Below are 16008 nucleotides of genomic sequence, written 5' to 3'. Positions count from 1 at the left end.
TCGCACGAATAGATCTCGCATCTATGCATAAACCATAGATAGATAAACAATAAACAAGATAAACTACTCAATTCATACAAAGAAATCCCAGATTTTCCTCGTTCAAACCAAAGTAGAAAACCAATATTCTGTCTCAACCAGAAGATATATTTCCAAAGCCGAGCCGACAATATCAACCCCAAAATACATATTCGTATAACACTATCTATTCTCCATGCAGTAAGTAGATAATGTACTTACAAGACGCTTTATTATAGTGCGCCTCGATCTTATTCTTATTCTTACGATTCTCCTTTTTCGACAAAGAAATATGTAAAATCGAGCAGCGCCCAAAAATCCAACATACTACCAAAATCCGTCCGCACAACCAATAACTACCCGCTATTCTGCACCCTGCAGAAAAATATCAAGCTCAATGAAGTAGATCCTGCATCTATGATAACTTCAGTCTCGAAGGTTTACCATATATATAGATCAGGACTGGATACGATAGTCATTATTAAGAAATGTATACATATTATTACTTATGGAAGAACCGGTCGATGAAGTTACGATGTAGACAGGTAGATGATTACCAGAAAGGCTGAGAGATACTAACTATGCTATACCTTTAATCGAGGGCTAGATAATACACGGAGACAGAACTCAATTGATGACTTTGGTTAGGTGAGTGACCTGACGTCGGGGATATCGTCAATCAATTGAGAAATACACAACATTATGAACACATCATCACCCGCGAGGGCATGGTATGGAAGGTAGTGAATGGAAGGTGATTGAAATGAAAAGAGGAAACTTTTTCTAACGAAGTTTTTGTCTAGCAAAGGGTTTTAGAGAGACATATCATAGCAGATGAAGCAGACATCGCCAGCACACACCAAGCCAGTGTAGATGCAATGCATACAAAGATGACTGAAAACGACAGGGGGAAAGAAATAAACACATAAGCTACATCATGCCTGGCATGAGACAAAATAAGTAGCTGTGAGAAAGTCTTGTCCTGGTTGGGTCAAACGTCGGTGTCAACGCTTGTCCGGGACGGAAAACTGCTGAAGCAACTCCGGGTATTGAAATGCAAAGGACATAACAAGAAAAAAAACAAAGAGGACATATCAGACATCCCTGCAAGCCAACCTATCTCGCTAGATTCTTCAAAAGCCCCACCTTCATTATGGCATTTCGCTTTTGAAACACAACATTCATTGTACATTATAACGTCGGAAGCGTCTCCCTCTTCCAATCAATGGATGGGAACGGAAGAGTGTGTAAGCAACCGGGTACCGAAATCATGGACGAGAAGATTAGGAGGAATGAGCATGTGACATGAATAACATGGCATAAGGTTCAACAAAAAAGAGAAGAATAAGTGGGAAATCTTTCCAGAAGAAACGGAATAATTTTCATTATCATTGCCAGAGAATCTATGATGCTTCCTCGCCGTCCTTCGAAGGGGTCTTGGATGGCCGGCGCTCAACGGCGGGTTGCGACTTGGCTAGCAAAGGGGAGGTAGGGTTGGAAGGGGGGAAGTAGCCATGTTGTCGCGGTCTTCCAAGGCAGCAAGAGCACTATTATCAATGTCAGATGGGGGTTTCCAAATTAGACGATGCGTGAAAGCTACAACTTACCTGAACGCGTTGATCGACGACGCAGCTTCCTTGTCTTCCTTCTTGCCAGCAGGGGGGGTTCCAGTCCGGCTGCTAGCAGCGCTATCATCGCTGCCACGAACCAAGTTGCCACCAGGGCCAAGGTTCTTCCGGCCGCTGCTGCTGCGAGAGCCCAGCATGCTGGAGGGACCAAAAGACATGGGCTGGCTGGTGTTGCGGGTCGTACGCAGGCGACGGAGGTCGTCGCTGCCGACCTTGCTGGAGGCGTAGTCCGGAGGAGGTGCCTGGTTGCCATAGCCAGAGTAGCTGCGAGCATCACCACGACCCATAGAGGGACGGCCACCCCGGTTCGCCTGCTGGCGGAGACGCTCCATCTCGGCCTCTTGTTGCGCACGAGCAGCCTACCGCGACGGTTAGAAAAGCATACCAAATACTGCCAAGGTACACATACCTCTTCTCTGATCTGTTGGATAGTCTTGGGGCCCTTGTCGGCGTCCTTGGACTTCCACTTGGCATTACGCAAATCGATGATGTCCTGAAAAAAAAGAGGGATGGGTGTTAGATACGCACTCAACGTGGATGGGGATCTTGTGGGGCTTACCATGAGCATGAACTTCAATCGGCTGGGCAGATTTTGGATCTGCACCATGTTGTTAATGCGCTGGAAGTAGACATCCATGAACGTGTGACCCTTCTCAGAGGCGTCAAGGCTGGCACCAATGGTACGCAGCAGGCTGGTCAAACTCTCTACCTCGGCTTCATCAGGAACACCTTCGTAGTCGACCAGCTTCTTCAAACACTCGTGCATGATACGCTCTGTCAACATGCCAAGCTTGTACAGTTCACCAATGAACTTAACGAGACCCAGACCACGACGCTTGGCAGCGGCAGCCTTGTAGTACTCATCGGACATCATGGCAGCCTCCTCAGTCTGGCCTTCAGGCTTAGGAGGGAGGTTCACCTTCCAGCCACGTTCGAACTCTTCTTGACAACGGTTGAGCAGGTACTTGCGGAACAGACTACCGCCAACAACGACATTACCGTTCTTGTCGCGGATGTTCTCGTCCTTGATCTCTGGGCTCATGCTCTCAAGCATGCTCTTACAGAACTTGGCATAGATCGAGGCCCAGTGAGCCTCGTCGGTTGCCTTCTCGAAGGTCAACTGGATAACTTGGCGCAAAGTACGTCCGTCGGACTCGTCCTTGGATTGAGAGACGATTTCCAAGATCTGGCCAGAAATACGGTCGAAGTTCTCGGGAGTCATCTTGTTCAAAGCAGCCTTGACCTTGCGCTGCACCACGTCGGGAGCCAGATAACCAGCACCAGGGGCAGCAGCAGCAGCCGGCTGAGCCTGGCCCACACTGCGGGGCTTCCAACCGGTGGTTGAAACCTGGAGTGCTGCGACCTCCTTTCCGGCGGTAAGAGGCATGGACTTGGCCATTTCCTCTTCCTTCTTGGCTTGATGCTTCTCACGCTTGCTGCCGGTGCGGGTGCCCGAACGGTTGGAACCCGGGCGAGGGGATCCTGGCATCATGGGATTGGCAGAGTTGGTGCGACTGAGCGCAGGCGAGCCCATCGGCATAGGCCCGCGTCCGAAAGAGCCGAAAGAGTTGTTCATAGAAGCGGTACGAGCGGCATTGGCAAGAGCAAAGCGCTGCTCGGAGGTTGAGCCCGGAGGTAGACTGTGCCGGGACGCAGATTGGACGAAGCTGCCCATCTGGAATCCCTGGGAAATGCCGGAGCGGGAAGTATTGCGACCACCCATCATCGGGGTGCGAGCCGACTGTGGGCGAGAAGAGTCGCTATCACCCACGGTCTCACGCACGCGTGCATCCCAGTCGACGGATGGCTTCTCCTTGAACACACTCTGGAACTGAAGCAAGAACTCCTTGTTGTAATGGAACTTGCGATCGACGGGTGCATTGGCATTCAAAGCGGGGTTGGGAGACACAATGGAGGCAGGGTAAGAAACCTGGCTCAGGTCCTCAATCAGCCGAGCGGAGTGAAGAGACTTCATAGCGGCGCTAGGCTGAGGAGGCTCAACGGCCTTGTTGGTTTCCAACTTGAGCGCAGCAGGCTTCTCACGCTTGCCAGCACTGGCGGGCTTGGCGGGAGGACCCATCGAAGCATCAGAAGTCGGAGTAGCGGTTCCGCTCTCAGCGGGCTCGCTAACTTCCGTCGCAGCCCATCCTCCTCCCTTCTTAAGCGAAGAGAACAGGTCCTTGTTTGAAGTGTCTTGCTCACCGGCTTCGCGCTTCTTCATCCGAGCTTCTTCGAGAGCCTCAGCCTCGGCCTCGGCCTTCTTCATGTTGGCCTCGTAGGCTTCGCGCTCCTCCTTCTCCTTGCGCTCCTTCTCCTCCTTCTCGGCTTGCTTCTTGGCATAGTAGGCGGCTTCGGCAGCAGCTTCCTTGGCCTCGAGCTCGGCCATTTCCCGCTCGATAGCATCGTAATCAATTTCATCATCGTCAGCAGGAGCGGGAGTGGGCTCAGCGGCCTTGGAAGACTCTTCCGCAGCGGGCTTGGCATCCTCGGCCTTGTCCTTCAGGCTGAGATCCTCCAGACCCTTCCGCGCGGCTTCCTCATCGGCAGCCTTCTTCTGTGCAGCCTCCTTCTGTGCAGCCTCCTCTTCTTCCTTCTGCTTGCGGGCCGTCTCCTCTTCCTGCTTCTTGCGAGCGGCTTCTTCTTCTTCCTTTTGGCGAGTTACCTCGGTCTCTGCAGCCTCCTTCTTGCGGCGGGCCTCGGCCTCATCCTGCTCGATCTTCTGGCGCACAGCATCCTTCAGCTCCTGCTTCTTCTCCTCGTCGGTCTTGGTTGCCTTGGAGTCGGTCCGGGTGTGATCCGCACCGCTGCTGCTGCGAGGAGGCGGCGTGGCGGTCGGAGTCGCCAACTTCACGGGAGATGGGGTCGCACGAGCGGGAGACGCTGGGGCCTTCTCGAAGGTCTTCACCGCACCACTGCCAGGGTCCTTGATGACAATAGCACTCTTCTTGCTCGACGGGATGACGAAGTTCTGCACGCCCGGGGCGGGGCTGTTGGAGGGACGGCTAGCAGTGTGCGCATGGCCGGAGGCGGGAGGACCCGCCGGGGGCTGACCGTGTCCCAAGCTGGAGCCGGGCCGGTCATTGGACACCTGCGAGGGCGAGCGAGACATGGCCTGTGGCGGCTGCTGAGGGGGGTACTGGCCTTGCATATAGGGGGCCTGAGGACTGTAGGGCATGCCGGGACGAGGTTGAGGGGACGAGGGGGGAGCCATGAACTGCTGCATGGGGTATTGTTGGTAGTAGCCATAGTTGGGGTCAAAGTAAGGGCCCTGGTTCGATTTCATCAATGTTAGATAGTGTTCAAAATGACCGCTCTCTGGCGCCAGATTGGGCGGCGGAAGTGAAATAGAGGGGTGGGGAGGGGGGGCATTGGGGGAAGATAAGACTCGGGGACCAGGCTTCCTCTTGGGGAGGAGGCCGCCACGACGAGGGGGTCTGGTATAAGAATGGGTCCTCACAGATTGGTGCGCCATGTGTGGGGGATAGGCGCCGTACGGCTGGGGGGGTCCCATCGGGACGGTGCTCATCTGCGGCGTCGCGGGGTGTGCAGTGGCCAACGCTGGGCTGCGGTTGGCCTGGGGCGAGTTAGGGAACGGCGGCATCGGGCGTGCTTGGTTGGGAGGATGGTATTGGGGGTTCATACCACCCCGGGGCTGGTTGGGAGTGCGGAAGCTAGGACCAGGCGAGTAGGCCATCTGGCCCTGATAATTTGACTGCGAGTATCCGCGACCACGGCCACCCTGATGGTAATGACCACCACGACCGGGGCCACTGCCCATGTGGTTACTCATGTCGCTGTGTGTCGACTGAGACGATTCGCGACGCAGATGTGTCGACTGAGGACCGGGACCAAGGGGGGCTTGTGACGGACGAGCCTGCTAGTGGGACGATTATTATTAATCCCGAAAGTTTCCAGGTGCCAAGAGAAAGATCGATCCCAGTATATCACCCGCATTTAAGCTCAACAACTTGCATAAAAACAAAATAAAAATAAATAAATAAATAAATTCTCTCTCTGTCCTTCTCTCCACGCCATAACTATGGTGTCGTAAAAAAAGGTACAGAGAAGAAGAGCCAAGATTATCACAAGATAAATTCACAAAAAGATTGGGGAAACCCGAAAGGAAACGGATACCATCGAAATTTTCAACGAAGAACGAAAAGGAGGTACTTACATTGTCACCTGCATCACCGAAGCTGCCAAAGTTGGGAACATTGCCTTGAGCCTGGTATGACGACGGCGGTGGCCGGCCACCGCTCGAGGCGGGTTGAGGAATAGGCGACGGCGAAGTCTGAGGCGAGGTAACACGGGGGTTCGCACTTGGGTTGACACCCAAACCGGACTGGGGCTGGTTGGCCAGCACGGCTGGGTTACCCATATTGGGCGAGGCTGGCTGGTTGGCAGCGAAGCCAAACTGCAAGCTATTGGGACGACTGCTGGGGCCCCCGTTGGGGATGTAGCCTGAGGTACCGGCGGAGGTGATGGTCACGGAGGGCTTGCGAGAGTGATCGCCTTGCGCGGAGGTAGGAGCCGGGGCGCCATTGACGATGGTGACGCCGGGGGTCTGAGGTTGCTGCATGGGTTTGCCGCTCACAGGAGATACTGAGGTCGACTTCCCATGTTGCGATGAACCGCCCACGGTGACGGGAGCGGCGGTCGAGTCCGTCGCGGACTTTTTGGTGGCGCTGGCGTAGGACTTGGTCGCAGCCGGCTGAGAAGAGGGATTCCCAGAGGTTGCAGGAGCGGGAGTTTGAGAGGCGGCCTGGTTAGAGGTGCTCTGTCCTTGAGGTTGAAGGCCTGACTTTGGTGGGATCGAGCTCATTAGACAGGTAGGTGAGATGAGTTGTTAAAACAAAAGCGCTTTTAGTTTGGAGGGGAAGGGGAAGAAAGAAAAAGGGAAGAAGGGAAGGGAAAAAAAAGTTTTAAGATAAGCGGGAAGGAGTTTTGATAGTAGAGAAGGCAGTGTGGGTGATGTCAAAGCGTGTTACAGCAGAAGGCGAACACACTCCAGATCCCACATCAAATAGATGTCAATTTTATTCTCCCACGGAAATTGGAGGATAAAAAAGATTTTTTAAGGTATCGGGAAGAAGAACCACCGACACACAAAAAAAAAAAAGATTCTCTGATGATCAAGAGAATAAAAAAGAAACGTCGTGGGTAAACGACGAAGGAATCCTGGGGTAAAGCAGGAAAAAGGGAAAAAGGACAATAAATTCCAAAGAGGGGGAGAAAAAGAAGAAGTTGGGAAAGATTTCGCTGGTTCCCTTTTTTTTGCCCTTCTGCTCTGGTGGTGCTTTTTTTTTTTTTTACTGCTCAAAGTGGAAACGAGCGAGACCAACAACGTAAAATAAAAAAAATAATAAAAATAAATGAACAAAAATACAAATTCCGTACGGAAAACACCATACCAACAATGTAGGCAGTGGATATGAACAACACAAAACTGGCGGTATTCCGGATGGACCACTTAACAGTTCCTTTTATTATATTCTAACGGTTTCAAAGAGATCCTCAGGGTGAATCTGCTTATTCTATTCTCTTCATCTGATTTTATTATTGTTCTCATTCTTATGATTTTTTTTTTTTTTTTCGTCTTTTCTTTTCTAAGAACAAGGCAAAGGGAAGAGAAGAGGATCGGACAGTACTCCGTATACCAAAAATACATACCACGATACGCATCCCCACTCCATGTCAGGGAAGAGAGAACCAGCAGGAGCAACGGAGCAATACCTAGTACCATCAGTCTACTACTAACTAACAGTACCAGTAGAGGTGCTGCACATTCAACTCTCAGACCGAACAATACAGAAACCAGGCTGGTTACCCGATCGGGAACAAGTCGGGTTGAGGCGGAGGAGAAAAAACAGCGCCAAGCCGTCACACATTCACGATTTATTCGGTAGTCATTGTTCTTTCAACCATTCCAATCCAACCAGCTGTTGCCTACTCTTTATTACCAGCTGTGATTCATTTGGTGGCCGTGAATCAGATGCTTTTCTTTTCATGATTGGTTCAAGCAGAGCGCACTGGTACCTCTCACGGTCCAACGATCTCTACGAAGTGGAGCTTCATCAGGAAAATCCTCCATTCAAGAGGCTCGTGAATAGGCTGTATCGACACCTCAGGTGTGAATTGCCACGATCCGCAGTCACCCAATCAACCGGACTTTAAACCCAGACGGGCTTAGTGTACCAAAAGTCACTGACTCGTCAGCCTCCTGCTCCCATGGACCGCCGCCCATCTACCACCAACGCGTACCCCCTACTTCACCGACTTCTGCTCAATAGTCGCAAGAGACTAGCTGGAAAAGCAGGGTCGGGCGTCGTAGTCTCATCTTCCTGCAAGGATTGATTGAATCTATGGGGGGGGCGTTGGGCAGCCACCCTGCAGCGGAGTTGATACCGCAGATTTGGATATTTATTTATAGACTAGTAGTATAACATGATACACTCATCATCCTGGTTGCCACAGCTTGTCATGGCGCAGTCCAGGTTCATATCTACTATCTCTTGTAAAGAAACCTTAAAGAAACCTTCCTTCAGCTAGTGAAAGGTCCTTGTCTAAGATCTATTGTCACTTTATGGTTCCATGCAAAATATATAGTCCGTAACTGGAAGCAATCATCTCATCGTACTTCATAGCAACGATTTACTTTGATCTTCTGCAACAACATCAATGCATACTATAAAAGCTCTCAAAATCACACTTGCACCGCCAGAGAAACACCCCTTATCAAGAGAAATGATTTCACCCCCGAAAGTACCTCCATGCCCCGGCCGCAGCGCGTGGCGCCAAAACCATACCTCGAGCCACGCCATCGACAACAGCGCGTCCGTACCCATTCATTGCAGCGCTCTGAACATGCGCAAAGATCCCTTGTCCAACGATAGGTGTGATGTGACTTTGTGCCCATGAAGCCACCGAGCCTATCATATACTGCGTTAGCAGCTGCTATCTCGGTGGAATGTAGGTAGCCGGGGCATAAAAAAAGAAAAGAAAGAAATATTTTAAAAAAAGAAAAACCATACCAGCAGCTGGTCCGGCACTCGTAAACCCAGCGGCGTGCATAAGAGGTCCCGTAACCATGCTGGGACAGATAAAGGCTCCGGCTTGCACCGCTCCCCAGAGCACGCTCTTCGGGTTCTCCGAAATATAATGTGCGGTGTTTTGAGGAAGATTTGTCCAATCTATCTGGGATGCTTGGTCCACCGCATGATTGACCAGTATTTTAGAGCTGTTTAGGATGGACTCCGTGGTGATATTGGACGGGGTGAAATGTGCTACAATTTGCTGAAGTCGTTCCATGATTCTGGAGTTGCAGCTGAAGTGAAGGTTTATGGATCGAGTAACTGATCTGCGGCAGTGTTCTTGTAGGACTGACGCGCTAAGGCACACTAGGTCGTTAGGCAGAAAAGCTGATAGTCAAGGAAGAGCACCGTCCCGGAGAGTGAAGACCCCGCGGGGGAACGACAGACAGAAGGGATGTACTGACGAGGCTGTTAATTTTACGACTCTATATAGTTCTGCATACGCGCCCACTCGCTAGCGCATCCGACGACTGCGGCAAGGCGCATTTACCCTGTGAAGAAAATTTTACTCAGCCAGTTAAAATTTTTGTTTCTAATTGTTCAAACCATCTATCCTGCGTACACACAACCCATTTTGAATTCAGCAAATACAAAAGCAAAGACCGAAAGATAAGAGAAGCACAAAAGAGCAGGATCACGCTTAATGAGAACCGCGGGATCGAGCCAATTCCTCCGCTGCTCGCGCCGCAAAGTCTATGCCAGACGCCCAGTTGCTGCTGGTGGACCGATCACGGATGTCCTCAGGTTCGATATGATCAAACGAGTTGTCGCTACGGTTCTTCCTCAGGGACGAGCCGGATGCGGGGTCATCGTCCCGTCCGTGCAGGGATTGCTGTTCCTTTGCCAACGCATTGCGCAGCACTTCCAACATATCCTGCTGGTTTGAGAGGTATTTGGACTTCTCATCATGAGACATGCCGGCCATGTCACGGGGCAAGAAGGAGCCGCTGGCCGAGAGTTCCTCCGCCCGTGCCTCCGGAGTCTTACCGGTGGAGGTCATAGACGCCACGGCAGAGCCAATGGCCGAAAGCCAGTCGTTACCCTGGGCAGGGGCATTGGCATTTCCTCCGGCTGCTGTCGGGACGTTGAACCGAGAGAGAAGCGACTGAGCGTATGCAGCAGGGCCGGTCGCCGGAGGCGGAGGGGCAGCCTGTTGGGCGGGCAGGTGGAAAACATTCTCGCGGACCCAATCCAGTCCTTGGTAAAAGTATTGGAGGCCCAGCGCCTTGGCACGCTCATGAGAGCGACCGATGAACTCTTCAATTTCTCGTTCGTGCTGGGCTAGGAACGGGTCAACGTAAGTCTGGTATATGATCTGGGCACCCTGAGTCTGGGGCAGAACCAGATAGGAAAAGAAGAAGAGACGGAACCAGCTATAGAACGGAAGCCTGTATAGGATGTGTTAGACATCTGTATCGTGGTGATTTCCGGCGGAAGTAACATACCATCCCAAAATCCACACCGTCCAGGACTCAGCCATCAAGATGGCCGACAGGACCACCCAATACATTAACCATGGTGCTAGCTGCGATGGGTTCGACGAGCGCAGGGCTTTGAAAGAAGCGAAAATAGGGAAGAGGATCGTAATGACCGAGCTACGCATGAATCCCGTTAGCGTTCCAGAAACAGGCAGAAAATTCTCGGGAGATATAGAGCGACAGTTCCGGGGTTCCCGCAAATAGGAGCCATATTACTTACGACAACAAATCGGCGATGATTCCAAACATGGTGGAAGACGGAGAATATTTCACTTGCTTGGAGACGTCTCAAAACGTGGCCGACGTGAATGAGTTGGCAAGAGTTTGGTAGAATATTTGGCGGTCAGTGAAGCCTTTGCTTTTGCGGGGCAAAGAAATGTTGATCGGCGAGGCTTCACGCGACCGAGGGAGTACGGAATAAGAAGCGGCCAGCCGCAATGGCAACTAGAGAAAGAGAGGAGAGGAGAAATATGATTTTCAAGGACGGGTGGTAAGGGGAAAGAAAGAGAGAAAAGGCCAGCACGACACAACGATGGTTGCCTTAAGGGAGATCAGCCCTACTGTGATCCATCCACTATTACTCTTACAAGTTTAGCAGATGGAGCTGAAGAACCATCGACGAGATTAGGGCAACCTTTCTATTTCCGGGATCACGAGTCGCAGCGAATCACACCCGGCTTGACGTCATGATTTAAGGTTTGTTCAATGCCTGGGAAAAGTTTATCCGGACGAGAGAGGTAATAGTCTCAAGTCGTATATATTGGATGAAGCTGAAGTGTTGCTGTGTTAAAAGCAACGTGGTTGCTTTGCTATTCATTGCTGAGACTTGTCCACAGGAAATTGGTTTGGTGTCATATATTCTTCCTTCTGACTACGCTTCCAGGTCATACTACTACGTGTCAAAATCTTTCAAACAACGACAACAAACCCGTGAGTTCATCATCGATATAATCAAAAGGTTTATGTAGTACCTTGCAGGGGAGACAGTCTCTCAAATCGCACGCGTACTTTTTGCATCTCGACAACTCCATGTGCTGAGTCATACAGCCTGGAGTACGATCACGTGAGAAGTTGCTATTTGTGGAAGCGAGCCCCATATTAGTGGGTCAAGACAGGCGGTGAGGGAATCTGCCGGCAGTGTCTCTGCCCGATGACTTCAGTGCCTGGACTATATTAGTTCTGGTGCCTGTCCCTCACAACTTCTACAGATGTGGAACTTTGATACCTGTATATCTTTGATGACCCTTCGTTAATTCCGTTAATCAAACATATTAAGATTTAAGCATATCTGTCAGCAAGAAACTGGTAGCTGCCCCTCCAAGCAGCACCATACCCTTGTCTCAAACACACGTACGATAACGACTTGACGCTACCGAACCGTTAGAATGTGTATTGCATTAATATCTACAGCCCATCCGACTTATTCGCTTATTGTTATCGACAACAGGGATGTATGCGGCTAAATTACCTACAACGGGATCACCTGATATGCCGTGACCTAACAGTGTCTAGGAATACCTCCGTCGACCAACCGCCCCGGCTGATTGGTGGCCCGAATCAAATTCCAATATATTAGGTGGCCGGGACCTAGCACGAGCTACACAAGGAACATGGATGGGAGTTACGAAGGAGGGAAAGATTGCTGTTTTAACGAACTATCGTGAAGATACGTCCGAGAAGGCTACCGGCACACAAAGTCGCGGGGCTATCGTCAACGGCTGGCTTACGGTCGCCCCTGAGCCTAAAGAGTCTACTCGGGACTTTGCGCAGAGGATGGTAGCAAGTGCCACGGCGAGAAATGTCGGGGGATTTAGCCTGGTGTGCGGCTATGTGGACGAGCCATTGGCTGTGATCTCCAACCGCTCGTCCAATATGGACCAAGTCACCTGGCTGGCGACAGAAGAGGGACAGACGGTGGGATTAAGCAACACGCATTTTGATGATCGCTCCTGGCCAAAGATAATCGATGGCGAGAAGCTGATGATTGAAGTTATCCAGGCACACGTGGAGGCTCGAGAGGATGAAGATCAACTCATCGATAGGTTACTTGGGTTATTAAGCAAGGATACGCTCCCTAACCTTTCCGAAGGCGCAACTGCGGAAGACTATCTCCCGCACTTTAGGAAGAGTATTTTCATTCCCAAGCTTGGGACCAAAGAGCAACTCACGAGGCCAGCTGATGGTGTAGCCACGGCTTGTGCTGAGGGAAAGGCGACTAGTGCTAAGCAGGGCGATGAGCTGGACCAGTCATACTTGCATGGTGCGTACGGGACCCAGAAGCAGACCGTTATCCTTGTTAGTAAAGATGGACGGGTGAGGTATTTTGAACGCACCCTTTATGACAATGAGGTGAACGCTATTCCACTTGGCAACGGAGACCGATCGTACGAGTTCCAAGTAACCCAATAATAGTCTCAACAGCCTATCTTGGCTGTCCTGTTATTCTCGGCCGTGATGATTGATTCTTGTACATAGCATAGCATAATTGACATGATGCCCAATTTTACTCCTATTTGCAGCAGAACACCTCAACCCTTTTCGGCGCCAGCTGTTATGCAGTGGAGTTGCCATCGTAGTAGCAATAACAGTACTAGCGATAGTGAGAATAGTAGCAGTGTTAGCAATACCAATCACCACTATCCACCAAAATGCAAGGGCCGGGAGCTCCTCTTTGCACGTGTCTGCCTTGACTCATGCCAGGTCAGGTGCACGTCGAGTCACGCAACATTCGGAGATTTTAAATCCATCTCGATTTCTTTCGAATGATCCCACACTCTTGGCTTGGAAAGACCTCTTACCATTGGCGCAGAGCGTCATTTGATCTTAATTCTGCCCATCCCCTTTCCTCTCATGCATATACATGGACGTACAATGTACAATTCGACAGGTTCACCGTATATAGCCACAACGAGTCCACAGAGGCGGAAAACTTTTCTTGGATCCGCGCAGCGCTCGAATCGAGTTCAGTTACTAGCTATGATTAGTTGCAAACCTATCAGAGCGGCCCTGCGAACTAATGTCTCATAGTAGTCGCTCCTCAATCGATGGTACCAGCCCCCGATGATCCTTCCACTGTTCATATTGTTTCAGTTTCATCGAACAAGCTTCGCTAAGATTTCAACTAATCCTTGGTGTCGCCCACTATTCCAACGGTGGCTGTTAAGGAACTTGCCGAGCACCCACAACGGATTTTTGTCGAGATTCCACCAATCTGCGGAGCCTTTCCGTGTTTCATCTTGATAACATATTTTGCTCACTCTTCACCCGGCCCCACGAAATTGGATCTGTAATTTGCCGCAATTTTGCCATTAGAGCGAATAATCAGATTTCTGCCAGTCTCTCTCCATTCGAATGGGTTCCTTAGTCCGGCTTACGCTTGGTTAAGCGTGCCCTAAGTAAGCGGCTATTGGCGCAGGAGCTTGATTCATTTCCGCCAGTCCCACAAGCCCGTGCTTCATAGATGACCGGAGATAGCACCGCTATTTCTCGAGACCATTCACTAGCACCATCGGGGCTATCTTCATGATTCCCGGCGTGCTGTTCTTGTCATTAAGCCCCTGAATTAGATTAACATCTCCGACTGCCAGCTAGTCTGAACGCCTCTTCATATCGAGCAGGCAACAACTTGATCGGCCCACGGGGGTATTCGGAATGTGTTCCATCTTAGGAAATGTGTACACTGAGGAAACAGATTCTGGATCAGCCCACAGATTAGCTGTCTCAGAATTCTAGTAGAACTCCCACGGTAGAATTCCTGGCTGAGATTAATGTGGAAACCGGCGGAATCGCCGGACATCTCTCTTTCCAAGGCCGAACGGATATAAAGATGTACGACTCTCGACGTTTTCTGGCGATGTTCTAACACTCCAAGCTCAAGACTGGTTCTTGTCATTCACTCATTCATTCTTTCGGTCCTTCATTTCATCACTCTTTTTGTCATTCTTTCTTTTCCCGACAAGCTCGGCATACATTCATTCACAATGAGAATCGGCAATTTGATCATGGCTGCAAGTGCTGCAAGCCTGGTGCATGCGTATCCCACGCGGGATATCAAAAAGCGTGGCTCAGGGTTCACCTGTACGTCAAAAAGTAGGCTTTGCAGTTACTGGATCTAACGAATGAGATAGGGGTCGGCGTTAGCGAATCTGGCGCTGAGTTCGGATCCAGCATCCCAGGAACACTGGGCACCGACTACACTTGGCCTGATACATCTAAGATTCAGACTCTGAGGGATGATGGAATGAACGTCTTCCGTATCCCGTTTCTCATGGAGCGTTTGGCGCCTAACCAGATGACTGGATCTCTGGACGCGACCTACTTGAAAGACCTGAAATCTGTATGTCTCCACCCAACGGATGCTCCTACAACTTTTGCTAATGCTTTTGTAGACTGTCCAGGCCATCACTGATAGCGGTGCTTACGCCGTTCTCGACCCCCACAACTACGGACGATAGTAAGACCTATTCATAGTTTATGTCTTGAGGCTATGTGAAGCTAACTAGTTACATAGCTCTGGAAGTATCATCTCTTCTACTTCTGACTTCAAAACCTTCTGGAAGACCGTCGCTGGAGAATTCGCATCGAACGAGAAGGTCATCTTCGATACTAGTAAGACAAGGTCGCCTACTACTAAAGTTGGATACTAACATATACAGACAACGAGTACCATGACATGGAGCAGTCTCTGGTCCTCAGCTTGAACCAGGCGGCCATTGACGGTATTCGCGCGGCTGGAGCCACGACACAATACATCTTTGTTGAGGGCAACTCGTACTCGGGTGCATGGAAGTGGGCCGATACCAATGACAACCTCAGCCAACTGACTGATCCTCAAGACAAGATTGTCTACGAGATGCACCAGTATCTCGACTCGGACGGCTCTGGTACCTCTGAGGCCTGTGCCAGCTCGACTATCGGTAAGGAGAGACTGCAGACTGCCACGCAGTGGTTGAAGACAAACAACAAGAAGGGTTTCTTGGGTGAATTCGCTGGCGGTGTCAATGAGCAGTGCGAGCAGGCTGTCGAGGGTCTCCTCTCTTACATGTCAGACAACTCGGATGTCTGGATGGGTGCCGAATGGTGGTCGGCTGGTCCCTGGTGGGGATCCTACATGTACAGCATGGAGCCGACTGATGGAACTGCCTACTCCACATACCTTCCCATCTTGAAGAAATACTTCGTGGATGGCACTGGCGCTAGCACCAGCTCATCGGCTACTTCTGCCGTCCCATCGACTGCAGCTGCCAGCACCTCAACCTCTGCCAGCACTTCGACCTCTGCCACCGCCTCGACTACCTCCGTTTCCTCGACTATCATCAGCACCGTGGAATCCTCCTCCACTAGCAGCGTTGCCGAAGCCCCCGCAACCACCTCGGAAGTCGACACTGCCACACCCACCCCATCTCACCCAGCCCCTCAGCCAACCTCTGACTCGTCCAGCGCTTCTTCCAGTGTGCCCACAAGCAGCGCACCAACGACTCTTTCGACCGCCTCGGCTTGTGGATACCGTTCTACCGTCACTGTGACTGCCAGCAAATCCACCGCAGCACCCAGCAGCTCCGCGAGTGCCGTCCCCCAGTACTACCAGTGCGGTGGAATCAACTATAGCGGACCCAAAACCTGCGAGAGCGGCTACACCTGCGTCAAGCAGAACCCCTACTATAGCCAGTGTCTCTAAAGGGCCAGTGGGGACGACGAGGTGGCGAGTTGATGGAATCGATCATCTTCACTTCAGTTGTACATATTACCAGCTTCAGTCTTGGATAGAACTCATCATACAGTATTCTCAGTCAA

The 16008-nt window shown here is 51.0% G+C and overlaps 5 protein-coding genes across 5 annotated transcripts; 2 read left to right on the top strand and 3 right to left on the bottom strand.

Annotated features, from left to right (window-relative positions):
- Nucleotides 1–1492: 1492 nt before the first annotated feature.
- On the bottom strand, nucleotides 1493–6468 carry ANOM_005670 (putative eukaryotic translation initiation factor subunit eIF-4F; the record flags this gene model as incomplete). The annotated part of the gene is made up of 5 exons (XM_015550927.1): nucleotides 1493–1565; nucleotides 1626–2005; nucleotides 2056–2139; nucleotides 2206–5523; nucleotides 5821–6468. 5 exons carry the CDS (start codon nucleotides 6466–6468, stop codon nucleotides 1493–1495), a joined length of 4503 nt encoding a protein of 1500 aa, XP_015407583.1.
- Nucleotides 6469–8396: 1928 nt separating this feature from the next.
- ANOM_005669 (uncharacterized protein) lies at nucleotides 8397–8954 on the bottom strand (the record flags this gene model as incomplete). The annotated part of the gene is made up of 2 exons (XM_015550926.1): nucleotides 8397–8575; nucleotides 8678–8954. The coding sequence occupies 2 exons, from the start codon at nucleotides 8952–8954 to the stop codon at nucleotides 8397–8399; spliced, it is 456 nt and encodes a 151-aa protein (XP_015407585.1).
- A 423-nt stretch (nucleotides 8955–9377) lies between these two features.
- ANOM_005668 (HVA22/TB2/DP1 family protein) lies at nucleotides 9378–10573 on the bottom strand (the record flags this gene model as incomplete). The annotated part of the gene is made up of 3 exons (XM_015550925.1): nucleotides 10436–10573; nucleotides 10183–10332; nucleotides 9378–10125 (listed from the first exon to the last, which is right to left on the bottom strand). Exons 1-3 carry the CDS (start codon nucleotides 10462–10464, stop codon nucleotides 9378–9380), a joined length of 927 nt encoding a protein of 308 aa, XP_015407584.1. The 5' UTR covers nucleotides 10465–10573.
- Nucleotides 10574–11515: 942 nt separating this feature from the next.
- Nucleotides 11516–12624, top strand: ANOM_005667 (NRDE family protein; the record flags this gene model as incomplete). The annotated part of the gene is made up of 2 exons (XM_015550924.1): nucleotides 11516–11666; nucleotides 11728–12624. Exons 1-2 carry the CDS (start codon nucleotides 11601–11603, stop codon nucleotides 12622–12624), a joined length of 963 nt encoding a protein of 320 aa, XP_015407586.1. The 5' UTR covers nucleotides 11516–11600.
- A 1571-nt stretch (nucleotides 12625–14195) lies between these two features.
- Nucleotides 14196–15892, top strand: egl3 (putative extracellular endoglucanase/cellulase; the record flags this gene model as incomplete). The annotated part of the gene is made up of 5 exons (XM_015550923.1): nucleotides 14196–14292; nucleotides 14343–14551; nucleotides 14604–14668; nucleotides 14726–14823; nucleotides 14871–15892. 5 exons carry the CDS (start codon nucleotides 14196–14198, stop codon nucleotides 15890–15892), a joined length of 1491 nt encoding a protein of 496 aa, XP_015407593.1.
- Nucleotides 15893–16008: the final 116 nt, after the last annotated feature.

The sequence above is a fragment of the Aspergillus nomiae genome, assembly GCF_001204775.2.
Source record: "Aspergillus nomiae NRRL 13137 chromosome Unknown contig00107, whole genome shotgun sequence".
Lineage (NCBI taxonomy): Eukaryota > Fungi > Ascomycota > Eurotiomycetes > Eurotiales > Aspergillaceae > Aspergillus > Aspergillus nomiae.
Note: the sequence above shows the minus strand (reverse complement) of the source record. Positions and strands in the feature narration are given on the sequence as shown.